Genomic DNA, 24,056 nt, shown 5'->3' with positions numbered 1-24,056 from the left:
TCCTGTAGTAGGTGATTTTTGGGTACCTGTCTTGCTCTGTCAATCTGTTTCCTCATTTCCCCAGGTGGATATTGTAGTTTTAAGAATGCTTGATAAAGATCTTGTCGGTGTTTGTCTCTGTCTGAGGGATTAGAGCAAATTCGGTTGTATCTTAGGGCTTGGCTGTAGACAATGGATCGTGTGCTGTGTTCTGGATGGAAGCTGGAGGCATGTAGGTAAGTATAGCGGTCAGTAGGTTTCTGGTATAGGGTGGTGTTTATGTGACCATCACTTATTTGCACTGTAGTGTCCAGGAAGTGGATCTCTTGTGTGGACTTGTCCAGGCTGAGGTTGATGGTGGGGTGGAAATTGTTGAAATCCAGGTGGAATTCTTCAAGGGCCTCCTTCCCGTGGGTCCATGCAGTGAAGATGTCATCAATGTAGCGCAAGTAGAGGACGGGTGCTAGGGGACGAGACCTGAGGAAGCGTTCTAAGTCAGCCATAAAAATGTTGGCAACTGTGGGGCCATGCGGGTATCCATAGCAGTGCCACTGACTTGCAGGTATAAATTGTCCCCAAATCTGAAATGGTTGTGGGTGAGGACAAAGTCACAAAGCTCAGCTACCAGGTGTGCCGTGACCTCAGGTCACCATTACCCTAGGTGCTGTACACACATTGTGGGAGTCAGTCCCTGCCCATAGGACCTTACAATTTGTATTAGGGCTGTCGATTAATCACAGTTAACCCATACGATTAACTCAAAAAAATTAATTGCGATTTAAAAAATTAAATGCGATTAATCGCAGTTTTAATTGCGCTGTTAAACAATAGAAGACCAACTGAAATTTATTAAATATTTTTGATGTTTTTCTATATTCTCATATATATTGTGTTGTACAATCTGTGTTGTAATTGAAATCAAAGTGTATGTTATTTTTTATTACAAATATTTGCACTGTAAAAATGATGAACAAAAAAATAATATTTTTCAATTCACCTCATACAAGAACTGTAGTGCAATCTTTGTCCTGAAAGTGCAATTTACAAATGTAGATTTTTTTGTTGTTACATAACAGCACTCAAAAACAAAACAATGTAAAACTTCAGAGCCTACAAGTCCACTCAGTGCTACTTCTTGTTCAGCCAATCGCTAAGACAAACAAGTTTGTTTACATTTACTGGAGATAATGCTGCCCTCTTCTGATTTACAATGTCACCAGAAAGTGAGAACAGGCATTTGCATGGCACTTTTGTAGCCGGCACAGCATGGTGTTTATGTGCCATTTGTATGCCCTTTCATGCTTCAGGCACCATTCCAGAGGACATGCTTCCATGCTGATGACGCTCGTTAAAAAAATAATGTGTTAATTACAGTTGTAACTGAACTCCTTGGGGGAGAATTATATGTCCCCTGCTCTGTTTTACCTGCACTCTGCCATATATTTCATGTTATAGCAGTCTCAGATGATGATCCAGCACGTTGTTCATTTTAAGAACACTTTCACTGCAGATTTCACAAAATGCAAAGAAGGGACCAATGTGAGATTTCTAAAGATAACTACAGCACTCAACCTAAGGTTTAAGAATCTGAAGTGCCTTCCAAAATCTGAGAGGGATGAGGTGTGAAGCATGCTTTCAGAAGTCTTAAAAGAGCAACACTCCAATGCAGAAACCTGAACCACCAAAAAGAAAATCAACCTTCTGCTGGTGGTATGTGACTCAGATATTGAAAATGAACATGCATCGGTGCACACTGCTTTGGATTGTTATCGAGCAGAACCCGTCATCAGCATGGACGCATGTCCCCTGGAATGGTGGTTGAAACATGAAGGGACATGAATCTTTAGTGCATCTGGCACATAAATAACTTGCTGGCTATAACAATGCCATGCGAATGCCTGTTCTCACTTTCAGGTGACATTGTAAACAAGAAGCAGGCAGCATTATCTCCTGCAAATGTAAACAAACTTGTTTGTCTGAGTGATTGGCTGAACAAGAAGTAGGACTGAGTGGACTTGCAGGTTCTAAAATTGTACATTGTTTTATTTTTGAATGCAATTATTTTTGTACATAATTCTACATTTGTAAGTTCAACTTTCATGATAAAGAGATTGCACTACAGTACTTATATTAGGTGAACTGAAAAATACTATTTCTTTTTTTTTACAGTGTAAATACTTGTAATCAAAAATAAATATAAAGTGAGCACGGTACACTTTGTATTATGTGTTGTAATTGAAATCAATATATTTGAAAATGTAGAAGACATCCAAAAATATTTAAATAAATGGTATTCTATTATTAACAATATGATTAATCGTGCAATTAATCATGATTAATTATTTTAATCACTTGACAGCCCTAATTTATATATCAGAAATTTCCTTCTTCCATTACATTCTATTTGAAATTACAATACAAATCTCAAGAAGCGGAGTCTACTACAGAAGTCTCCAGAATTTCTAAAAAGTAGTGTTACGTTAAAACAAAAACATATTTTCCTCTGTTGCACGTGTAACAGTTAACCTACATTTTAGCTGGAAATGGACAAAACTGGAAAAGAATTATATGAAATGGGGTTCCATAATGTTTATATGACATGTTGCTTTTTAGTATTTTATTAATTATGATGTTCATCCATACTAACACAGCTAAAAGTTCAAAATAAAATTTTAATTTTGTCCCATCACTCACATTTTTTAGGTAGGGGTTGGGAACAAATGGCAGAATAAGAGAGGGATCTGCAGGAATTAATATTTCATCTATCACAAAGTAAAAACAATCCAGTGATGAGATTATTTGCCTAACCCCCTACCTGCCCAAACTTTGTGATATATTTGCATATGGTTACCTAAGTTTATATCCAAACCAAGTGCCTACAAACATTTGCCTGTACTTTTATATTCCATGAGAGGTAAATAAAAATTGCTGTTTGATTTCACCAATGCTAAAAACCTTTTGTTGATCATTTTTGTCCTCACTCTGCAGCTATGGGGAGAGGGCTGCTGCAGGCCAGGATCTCAATTTAACATGCTGTACTTACCCTGGTTTAAATGCTTTCTTCTAAAATTTACCTATGGCCAAGGAAGGGCAGAAAAGAACGTTAGTCTGATCTCCCCTAGTAGCTTTCCCATTTACATCGGTTCAAAGAAAGGCTCTCCTGTAATGGAAGGAAGGAAGATAAACAAAGCATTCTCAGAAAGGCATTCTTAATTTCACTTCTGTAGGCAAGGAATTCTGCCATTTAAATACAGCAACAGAGGCAATATGTAATTATCCTTTATTATCATACCCTTTATGGCTGCGATCAAATGCCGTATCAATTTACTATGTGATACTTCCTCTCTTAGAGCCAATAATATATTCTGTCCTTATATAGGGACTGTAATAAATCTAATAGTTCTTTTCCATCTCTATCAACTGATTCTGCAGGGGCATATTTATATAGTTCCTTTGACCCTAAAACACAAATTGATTACAATCTCTGTAATACAAATAATTTCACCTAATGATGAAATGCAGCCATTTCAGAATGCAATTCAGTAACTGTTTGACAATGTACTACAGCAAAATTCTACTGAACAATGGAAGGTTTTGTTTCCAGCTGAAACCTTAATTGAATTGGCCTCATTAGCACTGACCCCCCACTTGGTAAGGCAACTCCCATCTTTTCATATATATACTGCTTACTGTATTTTTCACTCCATGCATCTGATGAAGTGGGTTATAGCCCACAAAAGCTTATGCCCAAATAAATTTGTTAGTCTCTAAGGGCCACAAGGACTCCTCGTTGTTTTTGCTGATACAGACTAACACTCTGAAATCTGTGGGGAATGTTTCCAGTGCCCCTGTACTATATGTTTTAATATTTTCACTTTCATATTTTACAATGTAGTATGTAGTGACTCCTGTTAAAAGCCTTTTCAACACCAGGACATATGGCTTCCAGTGCTTTTTCCACTTGTATATGGGTCCCCAGTGTATACATTTAATTAAGAGTATTCTCAGGGTTATCTTCTGCTTATCCCTGTGGAATATGGTCCCCATATGGTCAGTATCAATTAGGTTGGCAAGCATTCAATTAAGATTTATTGCCAGTATTCTAAATTTATAATCTCTATTTCATAAAGGCAGTGATAGGAAATGCTGATACATTTTCAAATCCCTCTGGACTTGAAAGCAAAGACATGCATCTCCAGTGCTCCCAGTCATCACAGCAGGGTAATGGATGAGTAGCACCTCAGAGAGAAGAGTGCCACTTCCTTAATCCTAGTATTGCCAACCCCAAGCACTCAAAAAATCATGAGTCAGGCCCCCAAAATCATGAGATTTAAAAAAAATAAATAAAGGGTCAAGAACCAGAAGCTAAATATAACTCTAAAGTACGCTTGAGTCACATTTTCAAGCTTTTCTCTGAAATCACGAGGGCTAGATTTTTTTAAAAAATGTAAACTAACTTTCTTATGTAATTTCATGAATCCAGGAGATGGGGCTTTCCAGCTAAAAAATTCCAACCAACACCAAATATTGTGAGACTTGGCAACACCGCAATTCCCAACCCAGTCTCAGTGCCATGGATTTCCCTGTAAGTCACCCATCCAAAAGCAGACTTTGTTCTCTTTGAATGTATGTATCATTCATTGCTTATAATGCTCCACTGTCATGACTTCTCTCTTAATATGAATATAATGCAATCATAATTGTTATCTTATTGGTCAAGAAAGAGTTCCATAGATTTTACCAGAACCTTTTATTAAGTCTCATTTTTGAAGAGCTTACCTAAAGGACAATTAAGTAAACATGCAACATTGCTTATGAAAAATGAAGTTATTATAATTCATAATGTAAGGCTCTTTATTTACACGTTTTAATGTGAACAAAACTTCGTAGGCAAATCATTGTGTATATCAGCCAACATCAGGCTTATATTCCACAGTATAAAGTTACAAGTGAGAGAGACTTTTAGAATATATTTAAGCGCCTGGTACATTGAAAAGCCACGCAGTTTCCATTGCGGAGGCAATAAGTGTCTTACATTCCATAAAGCAGCTTTTAATTCTAGGAGTAAAGGAAGGAGTTAAGGGATGATTACAGTCGCAGTATTCCCATACACCACCATTTTAGTAAGAGAGGGAGCAGTCCACTGGTTTCTGTGCATACTTTAAGGGCTTGATTCTGAGAAGTTGTACCTCAATGGGTGTAGTCAGTGGGTTTTGAAAGTGCTCTCTACATCTCAGGATCAAGCCCTGACTGAAGCGCAGACAAAAATATACTGCTTAAAATATTTATTTGAGAATAGACAGACTATTTTAGAAGTTGCAAGGAGGATTGGGATGCGTGGAAGGTGAAAGTGAGGTGGATATGTACTCTTTTAAAATTCTAATGGTCAGTTTAGCTGTAAATATTTGCTGCAACCTGAATTGTAATCCATGGCATCTCAGCCCTAAAAGTATTTTGTAAAGAGCGTATAAATTGAAATTAAAACCAGTCCACAGGGCCTGCCCTTGTAAGCATGCTCTAGGCTGTTAAGTGGGTGGGGGAAGTTTGGTTTGATACCTAATTGTGCTCTGTAACTGCTGGGGCTGGAAGACTGCTTAATCGGAGTGCAGGGTTTCTGCAGAGATGGGTGTAGCTTCTGAGGGAGTGCCATGCACTTCTACTTGGTTAACAGGGATGGTGGCTGCAACACAGTATTGAGGAATAATGCAGGGGAGGTGATTTATGAGGCCATTTTAAATATCAAGCACTGAACACATGCAGCAAGTACTCATGAAGTACAAGCTATTGGCCATGTCATGAGTGGCAGTAGGATCAGCATAATAAAAACAAAAATTACACTGGTGAAGGTGCTGCTCCTATGTGAGTGTGTTTGGTCACAAAGTTGCATACTGAGATCACCCAGTGCTGCCTTAACACGGCACACCGGAGCAGCCCAAGCTGTTATTTTTATATAGGTTATATACACACCCATACACATCACACCGTCACTAGAGCCATTTGTGAGAAAGTTTTAAAAGCGAGTTTTATTGAAAGAAAATGCAGTGAACATTTAAACACATCTAAGAATGGCCCATGAACCCTTGAAATGAGGCTGAACTGCTTAAATCTTTATAAAGAGTCCAAACAGTCTCTTGCCCTACCCAGTAAAAGGGTCAGAGCTATGTGAAAATCTAAAAGCCCCCGGGACCCGGCCAGGGATGGATTTCCCCAGTGCAGGATCTGCAGAAGACAGCCATATGCTGTGCCAAGAGTCAGGGGCAGGAGGTGTGTGTCAGGGGCGTGGGTGCAGCACTGTGGAGATCTGTAGAAGGCGGTTATCTATTATTTTTATGCCTAGGAACAGTACAAAAGGTGACTTAAAGTCACCAGACCCCCTGTCCCTTGGGCTTAGAGTTCTGTGCTGTGTCCCTTAGAGGCACAGTAGAGAATCTCTTCCATGGTATCAGTAATAAAGACAAACCATGTACTAAAGAGCCTAAATATTTACTCTCTGGGAATTTTGCATATTGTTCAGCTGCAATTTTTTATTTCTTTTTAAATACCACTAAGAAATCCCAGAAGCAGCTATGAAAACAACATTTGAGTAACACAAAGGGCTGTATATAGCCCATGGCAGGATCAATAACCCAAACGTTGAAGTCAACTGGTAGCTGACTTCCATTATTATAGTAGGATCAGGCCCATTAAACCAGACACTAGTTAATGTCATTTACTGCAGAGGGCTCCAGGATATAGAGAGCTTTAGAATGTTAAACATTGAATTTGTATGCATTTGTGGTTTAGTGCTGATCTATACTGATGTAATATGTTTCTGTGGTTTAATAGCCACAATGTCAAAACGCCTACTGCCTCAGTGATTAAAAGGGAAGAGATATGAGAAGCGAGCATTCTTGCCTCCCCCCATACACCCTCTCTTTTACTATTCTGCTTTGTATCTTTAATGAACAAAAGCCACACATACATTCACAAATAGTTGACTACTGGGGATTGAAAGCCAATGGTACTAAATCAATATCAGGGGGAAATCCAATAAGTTTAAAGTTCTGGCAGTACTAGTCCATTAACTTTGTTATCTTGCTTAAGCATGATGGGCAAAAAAAAAAGGCAGATATTTCTCTAGGTTTCATAAGCTCGAATGTTCAAGATACCATTGATAAGCTCTGAATTGTCAGACGTGTCAAGCTAGTGAAGCAGCTCTGTGTAAAGCAGAAATATATAAAGTGGCCATCCACCTGTTCTGAGGTCTTTTATACAATTTTTTTCAAGCTGCTCAGAAAGTACCAAAGCAGTGGCAAGTATTTGCAGGTGTAAGTAGTATTTATAGCCAACAAAGCAAACACTTGATGCAGAAGAACCAATTCTGTTCTCATTTACGATATATTTTACCCAAATCAATGGAATTCTTGTGGATTTTTGCCAGTGAGAGCAGAATCTGGCCCACTGTATATAAATACACAAAGCCGCTTTTGCAAATCCTAGGTCCTCTCAGCCCAGTTTGTGTAGGAGTAACTTTGTGCAGTGCACAGAAAGCAATTGCTATTGACTTCAAAGAAGCTTCTGCTTGTTTGTTCAGCCACACTGCTATGAAGATAGGCTGAATTGCACTGAGCAGACTTAAAATTCCATTCTTTAGTCAGACAGATATATTTAGATAGGGGACAAAAAAAGTTAAAGTGCAACTGCCTGAAAAGCAGATGTAAGTTATATGCAGCTGCATGTATTATACTCATAAAAACATATATTTTGACCATCTCCCTTTAATCTGACAAAATTCCTCCCTATTTGCTTCTAACTACCCTTTAGAAGATAGAAAATTAAATATATTTTTCCCTTTATCATGAATGAATGCACACTGCTGTGTTATTGTTATCCTGCTCACAAGTGGTGAAGCTTGCATGTTCATTTATTCTTGTTGGATTGCTCACAAGTAATGGGCTGCTGCCTTTTTACTTTTGAAGGAAAACAAAACCTCACAGCACTGGGGCTGAGATTTTCAAATCTGCCAAAAGGGATTTGGACACCATTGAGCATCCAAATCTTTCAGACAGCTTTGAAAAATCTCGGTCTGAATCTTTTGTTCAGGAAACAAAATTGAATTTAGACCTTACAAAGAAATACAAGAACACCAAGTTGGTAAATCGAAAGTTTGACCAACTACAATGCCATTTTCATTTCTTGCACTTCACTGTGTCAATTTCTACACCATCTAATCCAGTCCATGGCAAATCCTCTGAAATCAGAAAACTGGTGACCATCATCTGTGTCCTAAATTGATGTGCAATCTAACACAATGGTGCTACAAAACACATTTGACATGCACATCTCACTCAACACTAGACAGAGCGTAGCGGTTATTGAGAAATACAGCACGTTTATGGTCTGAAAAAAAAAAAAAGGTGGATCAGATCATTTACTTCCTTATTCTACTGTTTTATACCATTCCTAAAACACAGTACTGGCAACATTCCTTTGCTTTAGTTCAGTGACATTTTAATGCAATGCTAAAGAAGTGTTCATGAGGTAACCAACATATCAAGGTCCAACTTTTTGGAACTCCTTCATAATTGATACATGATAAACCAAATTTTGCCCTTCAGTACGGTTGACTTCAGTTTGTGTTGTACCTACTGCTGGCCGAGCTGAAAAGTGACAGTCGTACTTCACACAGCTCTGCATCTTCACAGTGTCAGCTGTCCGGTCAATATCAGATAGCCACAATACTGCCTGTCATTGCATGTTCAAAGTTAGTCCGTCTTTTAAGGTTGCAATGATTTACTGCTAGCTTAGGACAAATGCTTCCAAGTCCACAACTATACAGAGTCCTTTATTCAAATAATCCGTCTTGAAAGTTAAGTTTGAGACTAGTTTTAAACCATACTGAGTTCAGCTGTAACATACTCATTTATATTTTAATGGATCTAAAAACCAAAGCGATAAATAAATAAAGACCACACTCTTGTTGCCCTAAGTCAGCTTCTTAAAGAGCACTCACTCCTTTTTACTGTGCTCCAGCACACGGTAGGGCAGTGCAGAAACTCCTTTGGAACCATGCTCCTCCTGCACTATTGGCAGTGTGGCTGGAGTGTAGATCTCCGCCATGCTATCATTGTTCTCTAGGGCACCATAGGAAAAGGAAGCTTTGAGGTCAGGCTGAACTGCAATTCCTTTGTCGTGCACATTCTGCATGCCTGCGACAGGGGGAGGAAAGACAGGGATTAAGTGGTTAGGAAGAGAAGTCCCTTCTTCCTCCGCCCTGTTATTGACAAATTATACAATTTCAGGGCTAGCAATTTGCCCTATCAGTTGTGTGAGTGTTAAACAGAAAGACATAAATAACCCTGGAAAATTACAGCAGCTAAGCTCCTTGTGGGCGGGTGATGGCAGTCAGCTATCATTAATTTGAACATCATTTAGTTACAATCCTCCCCTTTCCCCAAAGTTTATTCTTAATCTTTTGAATTTCTGGAGCACCTTTCATGAGAGGGGCATCGAGTGCTTGGAGCAATTAATATTCAGGACCTAAGAATTGATTACTTCATCCTGTGAAGTATAATTATGTTCATTTTTCACTGTATATGTAGTCTTAGTGGCCTGATTTTTCAGGGGTACAGAGCACCTACAACTCCCCCTGTGGTTAGTAGGAGTTAAGAGCATACAGCATTGTGCGGCATTGGGCCCTACTCTCTCTGCCTCATCCACTGCAGGACAGAGCTTCTCCCCAACTGGTGTTTGTAAAGTGATTTATAGATTAAAAGATCTGATTTTTATTAAATTTGCTTCAGATTCTAGACCCGATTTTTATGAACCCTAAGGCAACATCACACCACTCTGGCAGGGATATAGTCCCACTTTAAGGTCCCTTTGCCAACTAGAACAATATAAAGCATCCTTAGCGTAAATGAGAATCAGACCCTCTGTATTCCTTTTAAAATGATTTTGACACCAAAGCTACATTCATCATATCAACCTCATTGTGATGATTTACACTGCTGGGCTATCAAAGATATAGAAGCAACCCATCATGAAGAGAAAAAGTTATGGATGCATAAACCATTTAACAAATAAAAAGAAGAAAAAATAATACCACAGCAGCCCAACAGGATGAGACACTGAACAAATGCTAAAATAAAATAAAATGTAGAGCAAAATCAAAACATGACTTTTTATTCTGATAATTGATGTTTAAGAGGCAGAATGGCAAAATATTGGACTTTTCCTGTTACCTGGCATAGCATCCATTGAGATGTATGGTTCAAATGGTATGGATTTCTTCTTGTTTCTTGTGATTAAGAAGACACCTAAAAATGCAATGAGGCACCTGAGAGAGAAGGGGCGGGAAGGGGGAAGAAGAGGAGAAAAAGCCTAGTGAAGTGAGTGGAAAAAAAAAAGAAGTCAACAAGCCAAGGTTGTTGCTTTTTCTGAATGTTCATCCTGCACCAGAAGAACAGAACACAGAGCTGGAAGAGACGGAACCTGCAGAGCAGAGTTACACCAGGGAGCAGTGTCTCTTAGTTGAATGATGACTGTGTTCACATTATTGAGATCCATGCTGTGTGCAACTTGTAATCAGAACAAGTCAACCTTTCCCTTGGCAAAATGCTCAGTTATTAATTTGCACTTATGGGAAGTGCTGAAGTCTTGATGAATTACAGGGGAATGGTAACAACCCAAAGTTTGATTCACCCTTTCTAAATTCTGAGATTCAACAGTATAACCTTTTTGGCATTTCTGTAGGTAAATGTACTGACAGTTGTCAGCCCTAATTTCTGCAGTATGCTAATGAGAAGAGACAAGGTTAATTAGTACTTTCAGTGGGTCTGTGTTTCTGCATTAATTTGTAACATAGTTTAATGTGTCCCCTGCTTAGAGAGAGCTACTTTAAAAATCAACACATTGTAACGAGACTCAGTACCGAGATATATAACTAAGAGCTTTACTGATCCTGTCTGCACTGCATGAGTTTCTAAGCAGTACTTGATTGGACTCCCAAAACCCTGTCCCCAGCCCAGCATAAAACCTGGGATGGGTTCTCGGTCATTTATTTGGTTGTTCTAGTCCTGCTTGGAAATTAGGAGGGACACCTTTAGTACCTTACTCTAAATGTTAAAGGGGATAAAGATAACTGGTATGAAGATTCATGCTTCAGGGCATAAGCTGGTCTCCATCTAGGGTCAGGAAGAAGTTTCCCCACGTGATATAGTTGTTGCACAATTGCGTGCACAACAGACCTTTTACACCCTTCTGAAGCATCCACCTTGGGCCTATGTCAGAGACAAGACATGGACTTCATGCGCTATTTTACATTCTAGTAGGACAGTTTTCAGGGTATGTTATCCTACACACCAATGGAGGCTAGAAGACAAAGCAGTAGAATAAATGAGTCCCAGATATGTTTCAATAAAAAAATTCATGCCAGAGAACAATAACCTCCCCCCACCTTTTTAAAGGTTAGCCATATAGAGAAATACATTTCAGTTTGCTAACACAGTAAGCATCTGTGTAAATCAGCAATGTTTCATTCACTTCAATAGCACCATGCCAGTTTACACCAGCTGAGGATCTGGCCTGGTATCTTTAAAAACGTACCCTAGTGCAAACATGCATATATGGAGAACATCTTCACCAGTGAAGTCCAAGTAGAAGGTTGCTCCTGAGACAAGAGGAGAGAACATGAACAGGTTTTAGCTTAAATTAGATTCTCTCCCCCATGTGACTGAGCAAGTATAGCTACATTTTAAATCACTGCTTTCTCCAGCAATCAAATCATTTTTAAGGGGGGGAACGGGTGCCTATAGAAATGCCTGCTCTACACTTAAGTTATACTGGTATAAATCTGTCAGTTAGGATTGGATATTTTACCAAAATAGGTTTACTGGTACAACACCCTAGTGTGGATGCAGTTATACTGTTATAATGGGGCCTTATGCTGGTATAGTTCATTCCTCTTCCTGTACGGGAATAACTCCACTGGTATAAGTACCTTTAGACACCAGCATAACTCCATCCACACTAGGGGGTTGTGTCACTTTAACTACACCAGTATAATTAAAACAATACAATTTTTATGTTTAGTCAAGCCCCAACAAATAGTAGAGGAGTTTTAGCCCTGGACCTTAGCTACACATCTAGCAAGCATTCAGACTGCAAGACACCCACTCTTTTTATACATTAGGACAGAGTGAGTAATCCAGTCTCAGACAAGATCGGATAGCTGATTTGGTTTTTAAGAGAAAGTTTTTTCCAACAACCTAATGGGAGAATTCACACAAAATGAAACTGACTACAGAAAACAGCAAGAAAATGCAAGTTATCTTCCTCAGCTAGAAAATCAGGATTTTTCTCCAAAGTCTTTTGCCCTTATTTTAAAAGAACAACAAACCTGATAACATTGCACAAGTGTTTACCTGCTGTAATCGCTGTTGCTGTGGACAGGATGTAGCCTATGCTGGCAATCTGTGATGAGTCATACAGCTGCGAGGCTTGGGTTAGAAACCTTCAAATACAATGGCAAACAATGCAGGTTGATTTTTTTTTTTTTTTTTTAGAAGAAGAATAATTCTCAATGTGTTTAGAAGTTGCTTCTGTAGGAGATAGTTCTTTCCCTGTTTGAAGACACCTCTCAAAAGAATGCTCTCTAGATAAAGATTCTAGATTCTCTTCTTCCTTATACCTTCAGTGGAGTCACTCCTTATCATAGCAGTTTAAAAGGAGAGTTGGACCCCCAAAGGGAAATCCTGGCCCCACTGAAACCAGTGGGAGCTTTGCTATGGATGTCAATGAAGCCAGATTTTTAAAAAGTTTGTATCCACGTTCCTAATACCAGGGTCAGAGGAGAGTGCTGATAATGCTTCTTTCTGTAGTGTACAGCAGACTTGGGCAATAGTGTTAGCGCAGGGCTAACACTCCCACTGAAGTCAGTGGCAAAACTCCCATAGGTTTCAGTGTGAGTAGAAACAGGCCTTTAATGATAAAGCCTGGCTTACAGGTATTGGCAATCTGTCAGCATCAAGTTTTCATTAATATTATGGTTTCAGAGAAATGGCCACTATTCTATTTTGAATTACAATCTTGTATCTTTCTTTTAATTCTCAGTACTACGGTTATTATGAAGGATGTGGTGTTTACATAGCAAAGAGATGAAGAACTTCCCTCTGTCAGGGCCAGCATAACAGTGAGCAATTTAATTACCTATTCTTATCCATGTGGGTTGATTTCTAAACATCTTAACTACATTCTACTCCACAGCTGTAAGCCACAACAGGAAAAGAGACCTGATCAACTCACCTTGCTTGAAAGACTGCTGTTGCAACCATGCATACCAACATGATGTAGAATATAGGGTAGCCGAGCTGGAGGCTTCCTTGTATTGAGACAATAATCATGCCTGCTATAGCCTTCACAGTCACTACAGTCATAGACCCTGTGAATATGTAACAAAGCTTGGTTGTAACATAGCAGCACAGACCACTGGATTGTTAACAGGAATCTCCAGCACAACAGGTGGCTGCTAGCAAAGCAAAAGGTGACGAGCCTCAGCCTTCCTTTTGCAAAGGACAAAACGGGGAGGAGTGTGATTCTTGACTTCTGTTCTCAGTTCTGCCACTGGTTCACCATGTGACTTTGGGTGAGTCACTTAACCTCTGCATGTGGCTGCTTCCCCACCTGTAGAATGCTGGTATTTACCCAATCTCCATTAATGTTTGAACAGAGCCTTAAGATCAAACAAAAGGGACTAGAAGGGTACAAATATGCCTTACTTCTGATGGTGTACCAGCTTTATTACTAAAATGGAGAAATTTTCTAAACACAGCTCAAGAATTAGGATTGAGAAAAGCTAATTCTCTTCCCCATTTCTGCAAGCACAAGTCAAGGCAATTCAGAATTAAGGTGGTCACCCTGTCCACGATTTGGTTGCCCTGTCAGGCCTCCAGTTATTAAGCTAGATACCACAGTGATGGATATTACATATATAGCAAAGCTTGAGAGAGCACTGCAGCACACTGAATACTGCTTTCCAAGCACTGGATCACGGAGCTAGTTATACACCAAGTAGAACCTTCAACTCCAAACTCTTTAGCACGTCAGTTTGTTTCTCTGCCTTTCTATTATTTCGTTCACTTGGTGTTTCTTAAGATGACAGATCAACAGGAAGGAAAACGCTAGGGGCGAAATCCTGGCCTTAGTGAAGTCAATGGCAAACTCCCATTAACATCAATGGAGCCAGGATTTTGCCCCATCTCCAGATCTTCTTCTAGACTCAACATGGATCTGTTGACATAGTATTGTATTGGAGCCCCAAGAAGCCATAAATACAACTGCAGTGAAAGTGTCGCAGCTCTTCCTTTAAGACTATAATGGCTCATACAACAATCACAGTAATCATCTTCCATCCTCCTCTAGCACCTTACAACTGAGGAGCTCAAAAGCAAGCAATTCACAAACATTCATGTAATTTAGATTCCCCAACATCCCAGCCTCCCATTTTACAGATGGGGAAAATGGAGATGCAGAGAGGTCAAATGCCTTACAAAGGTCACACAGGGAGTCAGTGTCAGAGCCAAAAAGATTCCCGGACTAAAAATCCTGTATTTTAGCCACAAGATCATCCTTCCATCTCAGCTAAAGCCATAAGACACTTCACAGTGTTTTGCATACATGGACACAACACATTGTCATTAGCAGGGTTTAGAATCTGACATAGCGTCTATTTGGGGGGCTAGATCCTGCCTCCATGAGGAGTGGACTGATGGTCCAATAGGTCTTGTCCATCTCTACTTGCTTCAACCTGAAATACTATAGCAAGATACAGGCTTTATTTGCTTTTCATAAACATTTCTGGAGTTAATTGCTGTGATTAGCAACATAAAATGCATTAACGTTCCCCACCGTCAGGAGCTCTTCACTCCAATTTGTGATATTAAACCACAGTTAGAAAAATGTTAAGCACGCATTTGAACTTACCCAGCAATGCTACCAGCAGAAGAATAACTACTATATAGTTTGCACTTTTCCTCTTGTAAAAATATAGCAGCAGGCAGAACAGTATGATTTCTACAAGCTAGAAAAAAATGCAGAAATAAGTATTAGAAAGTGAGGGATGGGGTGGGAAATCCTTTTTCTTGCAGCATGTGCGGCTTTGATGCTCATGTTGGTAATAGGAATAATACTTAGCTCTTTTCATCATTAGATCTCAAAGCTTTACAAAGGAGGTCAGTATCATTATCCCCATTTTACAGGTAGGGAAACAGAGACAGAGACACAGAGGAAGTGACTTGCCAAGGTCACCAAGGAAGGCCAGTGGCAGAGTTTGGAATAGAACCCAGGGCTCCTGAGTCTCAGTTCTGTGCACTGCCCGCTAGGCCACACTACCTCCCATAAGCCTTGTAATACTATAGCTTTATTTGATGCCACAGAACTGCCTGGTCCCATGAAACTTGATGGATGGAAACGATCCTGTGCACATTTTCTCCTATTGTGGTACTGCTAACATCCATCAAAGCTAAGGTAGGATCTAGTAAGACTATAGGTCAAATCAGCCCTGATCTGAATGGATGAGATCTTCAGTGACTTTTGCAAGAATAGTGGAGTGGGAATTTCTGGGGACATGGTGTTCCTTAAAGTAAAAAAACCAACCAAACAAAACAAAACAAAAAAAACCCCAAAAAACCAGGCCAAATAACCCCAATTGTGCACCCAGGTCACTGTTCTCATTCAGCTTTTTCTAAAGAGGTTGAGGACCCAACCCACCACCCATTCAAGTCAATAGGACTCTTTCAACTGCCTTCAAGCGGGACTTGGATGAGGTCCTAATTATGAGAACATTAGGTTTTTTGCCTTCTGGCAAAAGCACAGATATGAATCACAGTACATGGGCATCTTAGGCACAGTTGATGCCAATCTGCAGTCTGTTACCAGGAGTTAACAGTGGCAGGTTGGGGAGGGGGTGGAATATTTTCAGCGTGCTTGAATCCTGGCACAATAATTCAGACAGGGAAGGGAAGCTGAAAACCAATCGGTTCTAGAAAATACACCTTCTGCTTTAGATTGTGCATACACATGCATGCTCCAAGCTAGGGAGACAATTATGGGAAAAGCTCTTAGAGTCATTAACAGAGCCAAGTAAGAGCGATGAGAATAATTAAAAGGATTCAAAAACCTGCCTTATAATGATAGACTCAAGGAGTTCAATCTATTTAACTTAACCAAGAGAAGGTTCAGGGGTGACTTGATCACAGTCTATAAGTGCCGACATGGGGAATAAATATTTGATAATGGGCTCTTCTATCTAGCTGAGAAAGGTATAGCACGATCCAATGGCTGGAAGTTGAAGCTAGACAAATTCAGACTGGAAATAAGGCATACATTTTTAACAGCAAGAGTAATTAACCTTAGAATAACTTACCAAGGGTCATGGTGGATTCCCTATCACTGACAATTTTTAAATCAAAATGGGATGTTTTTCTAAAAGATCTGCTCTAGGAATTATTTCGGGGAAGTTCTATGGCCTGTGTTATACAGGAGGTCAGACCAGATGATTACAATGGTGCTTTCTGGCCTTGGATTCTATGAAAATGCAGCAAGTACCTATGAAAATCCATTTTAAGTGAATGCCCCAGCCAGGCATATTTCAGAAAGCATGGAATCCATCCCACATTTTATGGGCCACCTTACCATGTATAAAAGAAACGGCCAGCTGACTAAATGCTTAGTGATATTGTCTCCTGTCATCATCTCATGACTGTTGGGTCCAAATGTTATCAGCAGGTAAGTTCCAACGACTGCCAAACCACAGCCTACAAAGGACAAAACATAGCGTCCTTTGGCAAACCAAGGACAAGAAACAGAAGACATGTTAGTGGATCTGTACAGATGCATGGGTTACACACTGCACATGCATAGTGATCGTTATAACTACAGATCATGCTTCCCCCTGGAAATAGTTCATTCCTCCACCCTCTGTGCCCCACTTTCAAAATATTAGAAAAAACAAGCAATATATTTGCTGTGAGCTGAGAACCAAGAGTTAACACAAGATAAAAAGTCTTCTAAACAAATAGGTGAGGGTGAGTGCTAAATTTTGGGCCTAGGCTACCTGGCAATGCCTCTTTAACAATGCAGTGTTCATTCTGTCAGGAGGCAGAAAGACTAAGGCCCCGAACCAGCAAATACTTGCACATCTGTGTCGTTCCACTGAACTCTGATTGTGTTTGTGACAGATTGACAATTTCCTGCAATATTCTGAATTAGGTTTAATACACTTTGCGGTCAATCATGTTAAAAATGTAATTGTGTATGTGTTATTGTGGAATTGTATGTAACTTCACTAGGAGACTGACTAATGTGCTCTCTGGAAGGTATCAGGAACTTCAAAGGTTTTTTTTTGAAAAAGACAAGTGAGGTGGATTTCCTACAAAATACCTGGGAGTAAGGGGAATGCAAATGACCCATTTCAAATCCACCTTTTTAAGCTATGCCTGGGGAACGAAAACCCATTGTCTATTGATTATCTGGTCCTGGAAACTCTCGATCAAAGACCCTTGAGCTGTATAAAAAGGTGGATTAAACAGGTTGTGAGCATGCTTGGTCTGAGCTGAAGCTGTGATTAGCTTGAAACCACAAGGAAACCCCTTGGGTGGGGTTTGGAAGGACTGCTCCAGCCAGAGCCCACATTAGGGTTGGGGTGATCTCTGGTAGACTTATTAGTATAGGAGTAGGGTTTTTTAAAATTGTTTTTAATAGGTTCTCTGTAATGCTTGTTATGTTAAGAATAAAATAGGCTTGCTTAGAAAGAGCTGTGGGGTACCTTATACCGGTGGGCAGTCAGACTGTTAACCATTTCCGCAGAGAAAGCAAGCAGGTCTGCTTGGGTACCCTGTCTCTGCTAGGAACAACATAGTGAAGGAAAGGGAACTGTTGAGCCTGGAGATACATTGGTCAGAAGGGAGAGAGACATGGGTCTCCACCCAAGAGAGGTGATGCCAGAAACCTGAGAGTGGGAGCCCTTGCTGAACCAGACAAGGGGGAATACAGGTGCAGTTAATCTGAACTGAGACAATATTTAAGGGATTTTCAGGATCAAGGATGTGCCATCAGCCTCCATCAGATTCCTCCAATAAACCCCACATCAAACTATTTCTAAGATCAGTAAGCAAGGAGGGGACCTTACAGGTTCATTTTCAACAATCAACCCTAGATATGGAAAATCCATTTGTAAAAACAGCAGATAAACCTTTCTACTGAAAAAACATCATTTTAAGCATTGGTGTCCCTTAAATAACTGTCATGCTATATACTATATGAAGTAATGGAGTAAAAATTAAGCAGCATTCAAAGCAGAAATGAAGAATACAGAATAATGGAAGTGAAACTTACTCAGAAAGTCTTTGGGTTTCCACTTTTCTTTAATGAATATAATTCCTATGATTGCGCTAGCTATTAAAAAGGACAAACAAAGTTATGTGCATTGCGTTTTCATAAGCAATCTTGTACTGGTACATAAACAAAGATACACGAGTCCTTTTCCTTTACCTATAACAGACACTGCACTGAGTGGCACAATCAGTGAAAGAGGTGCAAAGGCATAGGACGAAAACACCCCCAGTTCTCCCAGCAGCAGAAAAAACAGACCACACCACCATGTCTTGGTCCTGAAATAGGCCCGAGGGTCTTTGGAACCTGCCAGCCGGATGTGGCTATACTTCTAGAAAGGAAAAAATAAAAATTAAAAAAACCCAGATACTTGGGGATCCTTACTGCTTTTTAAGTAAAGGACGCTTGGGAGAGGGTCAATATTTGTTTCATGATACTCACCTGGAGGTTGAGTGCAATACTGATAACTAGATGACCAAATATAGCCAGTAATGCACCAATCAAGTTTTCCTGTAAAGCAAAGCAAACATGCAGATATTAGATTTGCCCCGTGAAGCCAGTGGAAGGTGGGGAGAGGGACAGTCCTGATAGAAAGCAGATTTTTGAATACCTCTTTTGAGTCTCTGGGTTCTGTCTCCAGATCTAGCCACTATTCCTATATGATCTTGGGCAAGTCATTTAGTCTCTTAATGCCTCAGTTATCCCATCTGTAAAATGGGGTTGAATAATACTTTCCTGCCTGACATGGGCATTGTGAGGCTTAATTTAATGTTTATGGAGCTCTTTCAGATCCCCATCAGGAAGGTAATGTAGCCCTGCACCATGTTCTTTTTTCAGTAAGTAGCACACCTAAAAATCCATTTTCATAAAGGACCTGAGAATTTGGTATTCACCAGAGTACGGATTAGGCAGGTTCTTCAGCACCTTTCTTCAATTCCAGGTTCAGCCTCTAATAAATATCTTGACTGACCTCCAGCTTTCACAACTGGCTGGATAAGAGCTTGCAGGAAGAGATTTAGAATGTGCCTTTTAAATGAACCAGTTAGTCATTCCAGAGAAAAGGGGGTGGAAATCACTCCTGACAGACTAGTGTTTACAGCCCAGCAATACCTTGAACAAGCTAGAGGCAGAATTCAAAGCAACAATGAATGAAAGTCAGGATGAATCACAGAAGAGATGCACATCACGATGCTACCAGAAGAGCTTGGAGTGATCTCTGTCAAGTAGGGACATTTACCATTTGCGTTCCTCTAGCAACAGTCTAAATCGCATTAGAGCATCATTAACAGTTTTAGTTTCAAACACAGCTATCCAAGGTATAGCGGGTACTTCAAGGTGATTTATTTGGGATAGCTGAGTGTTTGTGTGTGTCTCTCTCTCTCTCCCCGCAACTATTGATATTAAAGGCCTTGTCATTATTTTTTCATGCCCACTCAGGCAGTGGCTTTAAAGTAACGAATTACATATGTAAGTGGGACAGAAAGCCCTTTGATAAGTTGAAGGTGATTAGGGTGCAAAAGGAGTTTAATAAGCAATGAGTCTCATCAAGCTAACTTCTCCCAGAGTATCATAGGATATGTCTACACTGCAATTAGACACCTGCAGCTGACCGCTGCCATCTGACTCAGGGCTTGGGCTAAGGGGCTAGGTACTATGTATAGACACAGTGAGGCGCAGTCTCCCTCCCCCCTCACAGGGTCCTTGAGCCTGGGCTCCAGCCTGAGCCCAAATGTCTACACTGCAATTAAACGGCCCCTTACCCCGAGCCAGCTGGCATGGGCCAGTCATGGGTTTTTGATTGCAGTGTAGACATGCCCTAAGAGAACATCCCACTGCAGACAGCAGGAGGGGAACAATATTATAACCCGACCAGATTCCATGCTAAGAAACTCAGCAGGTTCCACTGATTCATCAACCAAACCTCAGTTTAGAAGGGCATGGCAGAAGCACTGCCTCCACCAAACAGCCCCGGCCGTACAGCTCAGAGTTGCTGGCTCAGGAGGGCCAGACATACTGAAACGTGCCCATGCCAGTTCTCTCAGCAGCACTTAGACTTGCACCGCACTCAGATCTGCATCCTCAGCAAAGAGCCTTGCACAGTGTTTACAGTCGTTCTAGCTGGGATTTTCAAAGGGGCCTTTGAGTCAGAAGCCCAAATCCCAATCCTAACTTCATTAAGATCCTCTGAAAATTCCAGCCTCAGGACCAGTTAGAGAGGAAGGATGGGCTTCTGGTTAAAAGGTTGGGTTCACTTCCCAGCTCCCTGTGTGACCTTGGGCAAGTCACTTAGCATCTTTGGCCCAGCTCCCCAAAGTTATTTAGGCTCTTAACTTCCAATGAAGTCAGTGAAAGTTAGGAGCCTAAATATCTTTGAGGATCTGGGCCTTAGTCCCTCAGCTCCCTCTCTATAAAGTGGGGGGTAATAATCCTTCCTGTCTCACTTCATCTTTCTTGATGTTGGTTCTTCAGGGCAGGGACTGTGCCTCACGAGGTCTATACACAGCACCTAGCACCTGAGGGCCCCTAGGCGCTGCTGTAATACAAATGCACAGCACATGATCCGAAAGCTCAGCACATTCAAGACAATATTTATATTTCCAAGCCTGACATAAATCCCAGCGCCATTCAGGTCAAGTTTTACGCCTAATAGGCAGTGCCTTTGGTGAACATCTGACCTTGTAAGAATAGGGATCCTCATGGGGCAGTACAGATACAGCAGCTGTTGCGAGTGGAAGCTGCTGGAGCTGCAGATCTGGGCCATTCCCTCCTTCCATTTTGGTTTATTCACACATCTCCCTTGCGGCTTCCTCAACAACTGCAACCGCTCTTTAGAGAAGAGACTCAGGCACGGCCGGTGCCTCCTGGCCCATCACTTTACACCACTTCTCCTTTTCCATCTTGCTGCCCCTGAGCTAAGGAATGGGCTGGTCAGTGGAATCCGAGCACCCCCACAATTGCTGATCTGCTGCTGTCTCCTTCTTCTCCGCACGGCAAAGCGGGGACGAGACAGTCACTCCAGGAAGAGGTGTGGATCAATCCATATTTCCAGTAGGTCAACAGCACAGCAGCTTATATTCCTGAGATTTTAGACACTAAGAAAGATTTAAAAATAAAAGGTAAATCAATGAACAATAATCACAACACTTGCCACCTGAGAGCAGTGTATTTATAGTGACATGGACACACACAAGTGTCAGGTAGCCAGGTGGTCAACTGGGGGAGGATGGGATGAGAAATTCTGGTCAAGTACACCAGGCAAACCTTTACTCTCATAAGAAGTTCCCCAGAATCAAACTAACATTCAAACACATCAGATGGGACCTCAGTGTTTAAGATTTTTCCTCAAGAGACCCACACAGCACCAACTGCATAGAACTCAGTTCATCTGAGCCGATACTTAAACTGCATGTTGTACTGAAGGCAAGTGTTCAAATGCGATGGCCTGACTTTTTTAATACCACCCAAAGGAAGAGCCATAGTCAAAAAGCTTTCTGTCCTCCATGTCCTGTTTTACACTCCTTTAGTGCCTAGTGACCTTGTGTTGTACACCCAGGAGAGACAACATCGCAGGCCCTTCCACCACTACCCAACAGAGATCATAGTGCCACTTTTCATTTCCTCTAACCAGGGGGGCCGAGCCTGCCCCCATTTTGATGAAAGCTCCCATTGACTTCAGTGAGAGCAGGATTGGGCCCTTAGAGACTTCAAGCTCCTAGGGGCAAGACTCACTCTAGTTGTCTGGGAAGCACCATGCCCACCTGAAGGACCTAGCAGTAGCAGGCACTTTGATAAGCACCTTTCACTGGAGAACATCAAAGCACTTTACAAACACTCAAGAACAGAGACTCACAAAGTGATCCCTTATTATAGCTGGGGAGGCTAAGGCACAGAGCAGTTTAAGGGCCTGATATTTGGAGGTGCTGAGCACCCACAGCTCCCATTGAAACTATATGATCCTGAAGCCAATATAAGCTATGGATGATAAGCACCCCCCAAAAATCAGACCCTAAGTGAGTTGCCCAAGGTCACAGAATAAGTAAGTGGCAAAGATGGGACAAGGGTCCGGTAGTTCCACTGCTCAGTCCCATGCCTTGGCTACAAACCACAATCTCTCTTTCCAAGCCTTAGGCCTATAAAGGATTTACCTGGCCACCCCCAGTGATAGTGGGTACAACAAATACAGCAAATGCCCTTCACATGCCCAGCAGAGGAAGAAGCAAGCCACCTAGCAAATCAGCTGGGTCAGGGTGCCGAGGGAAGAGCAAGATTTGATTTTTGAATCACTATCCAAGCACAATCCAAATCAGGAGCTTTGCTAGACAAACAAAAAAAGTTCTTCCATGTCACTTCCTGGTTTAGGCAACCCACCTTGCCCTTTCCGGGCTCCTTCTGAGCCTAAAAATAAAACAGGCTGGCTTTTCTTAAAGTAATGCCCAGCAGGAACAAATCAAAATAAGACACATAAGTTCCCAGACCGACAGAAAACATGAATCAGACCAGAAATTATAGATAATTCATGAACTTTCTATTGCCCAGGCAAAGCCATGGACGTCACTCACCCAATCTGAGTTTCAAACACACACTCATCTGGCTTTCCTCTTTGGATCAGTGATGAAGGGATCTCTGCTGCTACTTTACACCCAGGGATATGGATTTGCACAAATTGCTGTTAATTTCTTACCCAATTTAGGGCTGCCAGTCTGCTGCAGTGTTTTGCTCTTCCCAGGGTACTGTGATTTGGTGCTAGACCTGCCAGTCAGTTGGGAGTCTCCTGTGTAATTAAGATTACTGGCTGCTAGGCAGGGTGTTAAAGGGCAGGCCTTGCCTATTGGTTGGGAAAGGTAAAGCTTGTTTGAAGTACAAGATACTGAAGAGAGAATGAAAGCAGAGACCCAGAGCTGTGTTTTCATGCCATTTTGTGGGGTGGCCTCTAGTGGCCACAATTTTGTATTTGCATGGAAGCCACTTTTGTGGGTGCATCAGAATAAATGGGATGTCATGGCCCAAATGTGCAAGATTCTGAGAGATGCGGAGTACCCTCATCTCCTGTTCATTGCACTCAGAGGGGAGGACGCTGCATTGGGGCTCTGTCTCAGAACACATGCAGTTTTCGTTTTTTGAGGCCCGATCCTGTGAGATGACGAGCACAAACAAACCCCAGTGAAATCATTGAGAGTTACAGGTGCTTAGCATCTCTCCAATGCAGCCCAAAGATGCACTGGTTAAATGGATGTGCTTTGGAGTCAGCCTCCTGGATTCAGCCTGCTGCACCAATGAAAGGGATTCTGCTGCCAGTGCATTGTCTACCATACTAAAACAATAGTCCTAGTAATCATTAATGCTTGTTAACTGATTTGATGATCAAAGGGGTCTTCAGTGTTCTGATTATATCACTTAATGTTAGACATGGTGGGACCGATTTCCAAAATAACTCACTACCCACTTAAGCACTTCCATAAGGGGTCAGATTTTTTTTTTAACATGGCACCTTGGCAGCTGCTGGGTGCTGGTGAGCACTTAAAAAAAAAATCTGACCCTTATTTAGGTGTCTAAATGGGAGGTGAGCAATTCTGACTACAGCTATGGATGCTGAGCTTTTATTCATATCACAGTAGCCCCTAGAGGCTCTAAGATCAGGCCTATTGTGCTTGTTGGTGTAGAAATACATAGCAAGAGGCAGTTCCTGCACCAGAGAGATCTGAAGACAC

The 24,056-nt window shown here is 41.1% G+C and overlaps 2 protein-coding genes across 5 annotated transcripts in view; one reads left to right on the top strand and one right to left on the bottom strand.

Moving 5' to 3' along the window:
- STPG1 (sperm tail PG-rich repeat containing 1) overlaps window positions 1-24,056 on the top strand; it is a 49,532-nt gene that overhangs the window by 3,326 nt on the left and 22,150 nt on the right. Inside the window, exons 2-3 of one of the 3 annotated variants that reach the window (XM_074934470.1) lie at window positions 4,463-4,564; window positions 13,072-13,150. The gene's annotated coding sequence lies outside the window, so the exon portion shown is untranslated. The remainder of the gene's footprint in view (window positions 1-4,462; window positions 4,565-13,071; window positions 13,151-24,056) is intronic. The other 2 variants (XM_074934471.1, XM_074934472.1) reach the window with 2 other exon arrangements.
- On the bottom strand, window positions 4,793-23,124 carry NIPAL3 (NIPA like domain containing 3). 2 transcript variants are annotated; one of them, XM_074934468.1, is made up of 12 exons: window positions 23,030-23,124; window positions 21,024-21,440; window positions 18,790-18,858; window positions 18,508-18,679; window positions 18,352-18,411; window positions 16,651-16,796; window positions 14,941-15,037; window positions 13,264-13,399; window positions 12,384-12,472; window positions 11,566-11,629; window positions 10,203-10,297; window positions 4,793-9,167 (listed from the first exon to the last, which is right to left on the bottom strand). In XM_074934468.1, the coding sequence occupies exons 2-12, from the start codon at window positions 21,120-21,122 to the stop codon at window positions 8,968-8,970; spliced, it is 1,227 nt and encodes a 408-aa protein (XP_074790569.1). In that variant the 5' UTR covers window positions 21,123-21,440; window positions 23,030-23,124; the 3' UTR covers window positions 4,793-8,967. The 2 variants fall into 2 exon arrangements, with proteins under 2 accessions (XP_074790569.1, XP_074790568.1); XM_074934467.1 differs by having other exon boundaries at window positions 22,908-23,095.

The sequence above is a fragment of the Natator depressus genome, chromosome 19 (genome assembly GCF_965152275.1).
Source record: "Natator depressus isolate rNatDep1 chromosome 19, rNatDep2.hap1, whole genome shotgun sequence".
In the NCBI taxonomy this organism is placed as follows: domain Eukaryota; kingdom Metazoa; phylum Chordata; order Testudines; family Cheloniidae; genus Natator; species Natator depressus.
The sequence above is the reverse complement of the archived record's forward strand: the minus strand, read 5'-3'. Positions and strand labels throughout refer to the sequence as shown.

Coding starts and splice junctions, on each gene's coding strand:
- NIPAL3 (XM_074934468.1), bottom strand. CDS start 21,122: ATGGAAGGAGGGAATGGCCCAGATCTGCAGCTCCAGCAGCTTCCACTC. Junction 18,859..21,023: donor AGGATCCCTATTCTTACAAG/GTCAGATGTTCA, acceptor TTTGCTTTACAG/GAAAACTTGATTGGTGCATT. Junction 18,412..18,507: donor CAGTGCAGTGTCTGTTATAG/GTAAAGGAAAAG, acceptor CCTTTTTAATAG/CTAGCGCAATCATAGGAATT.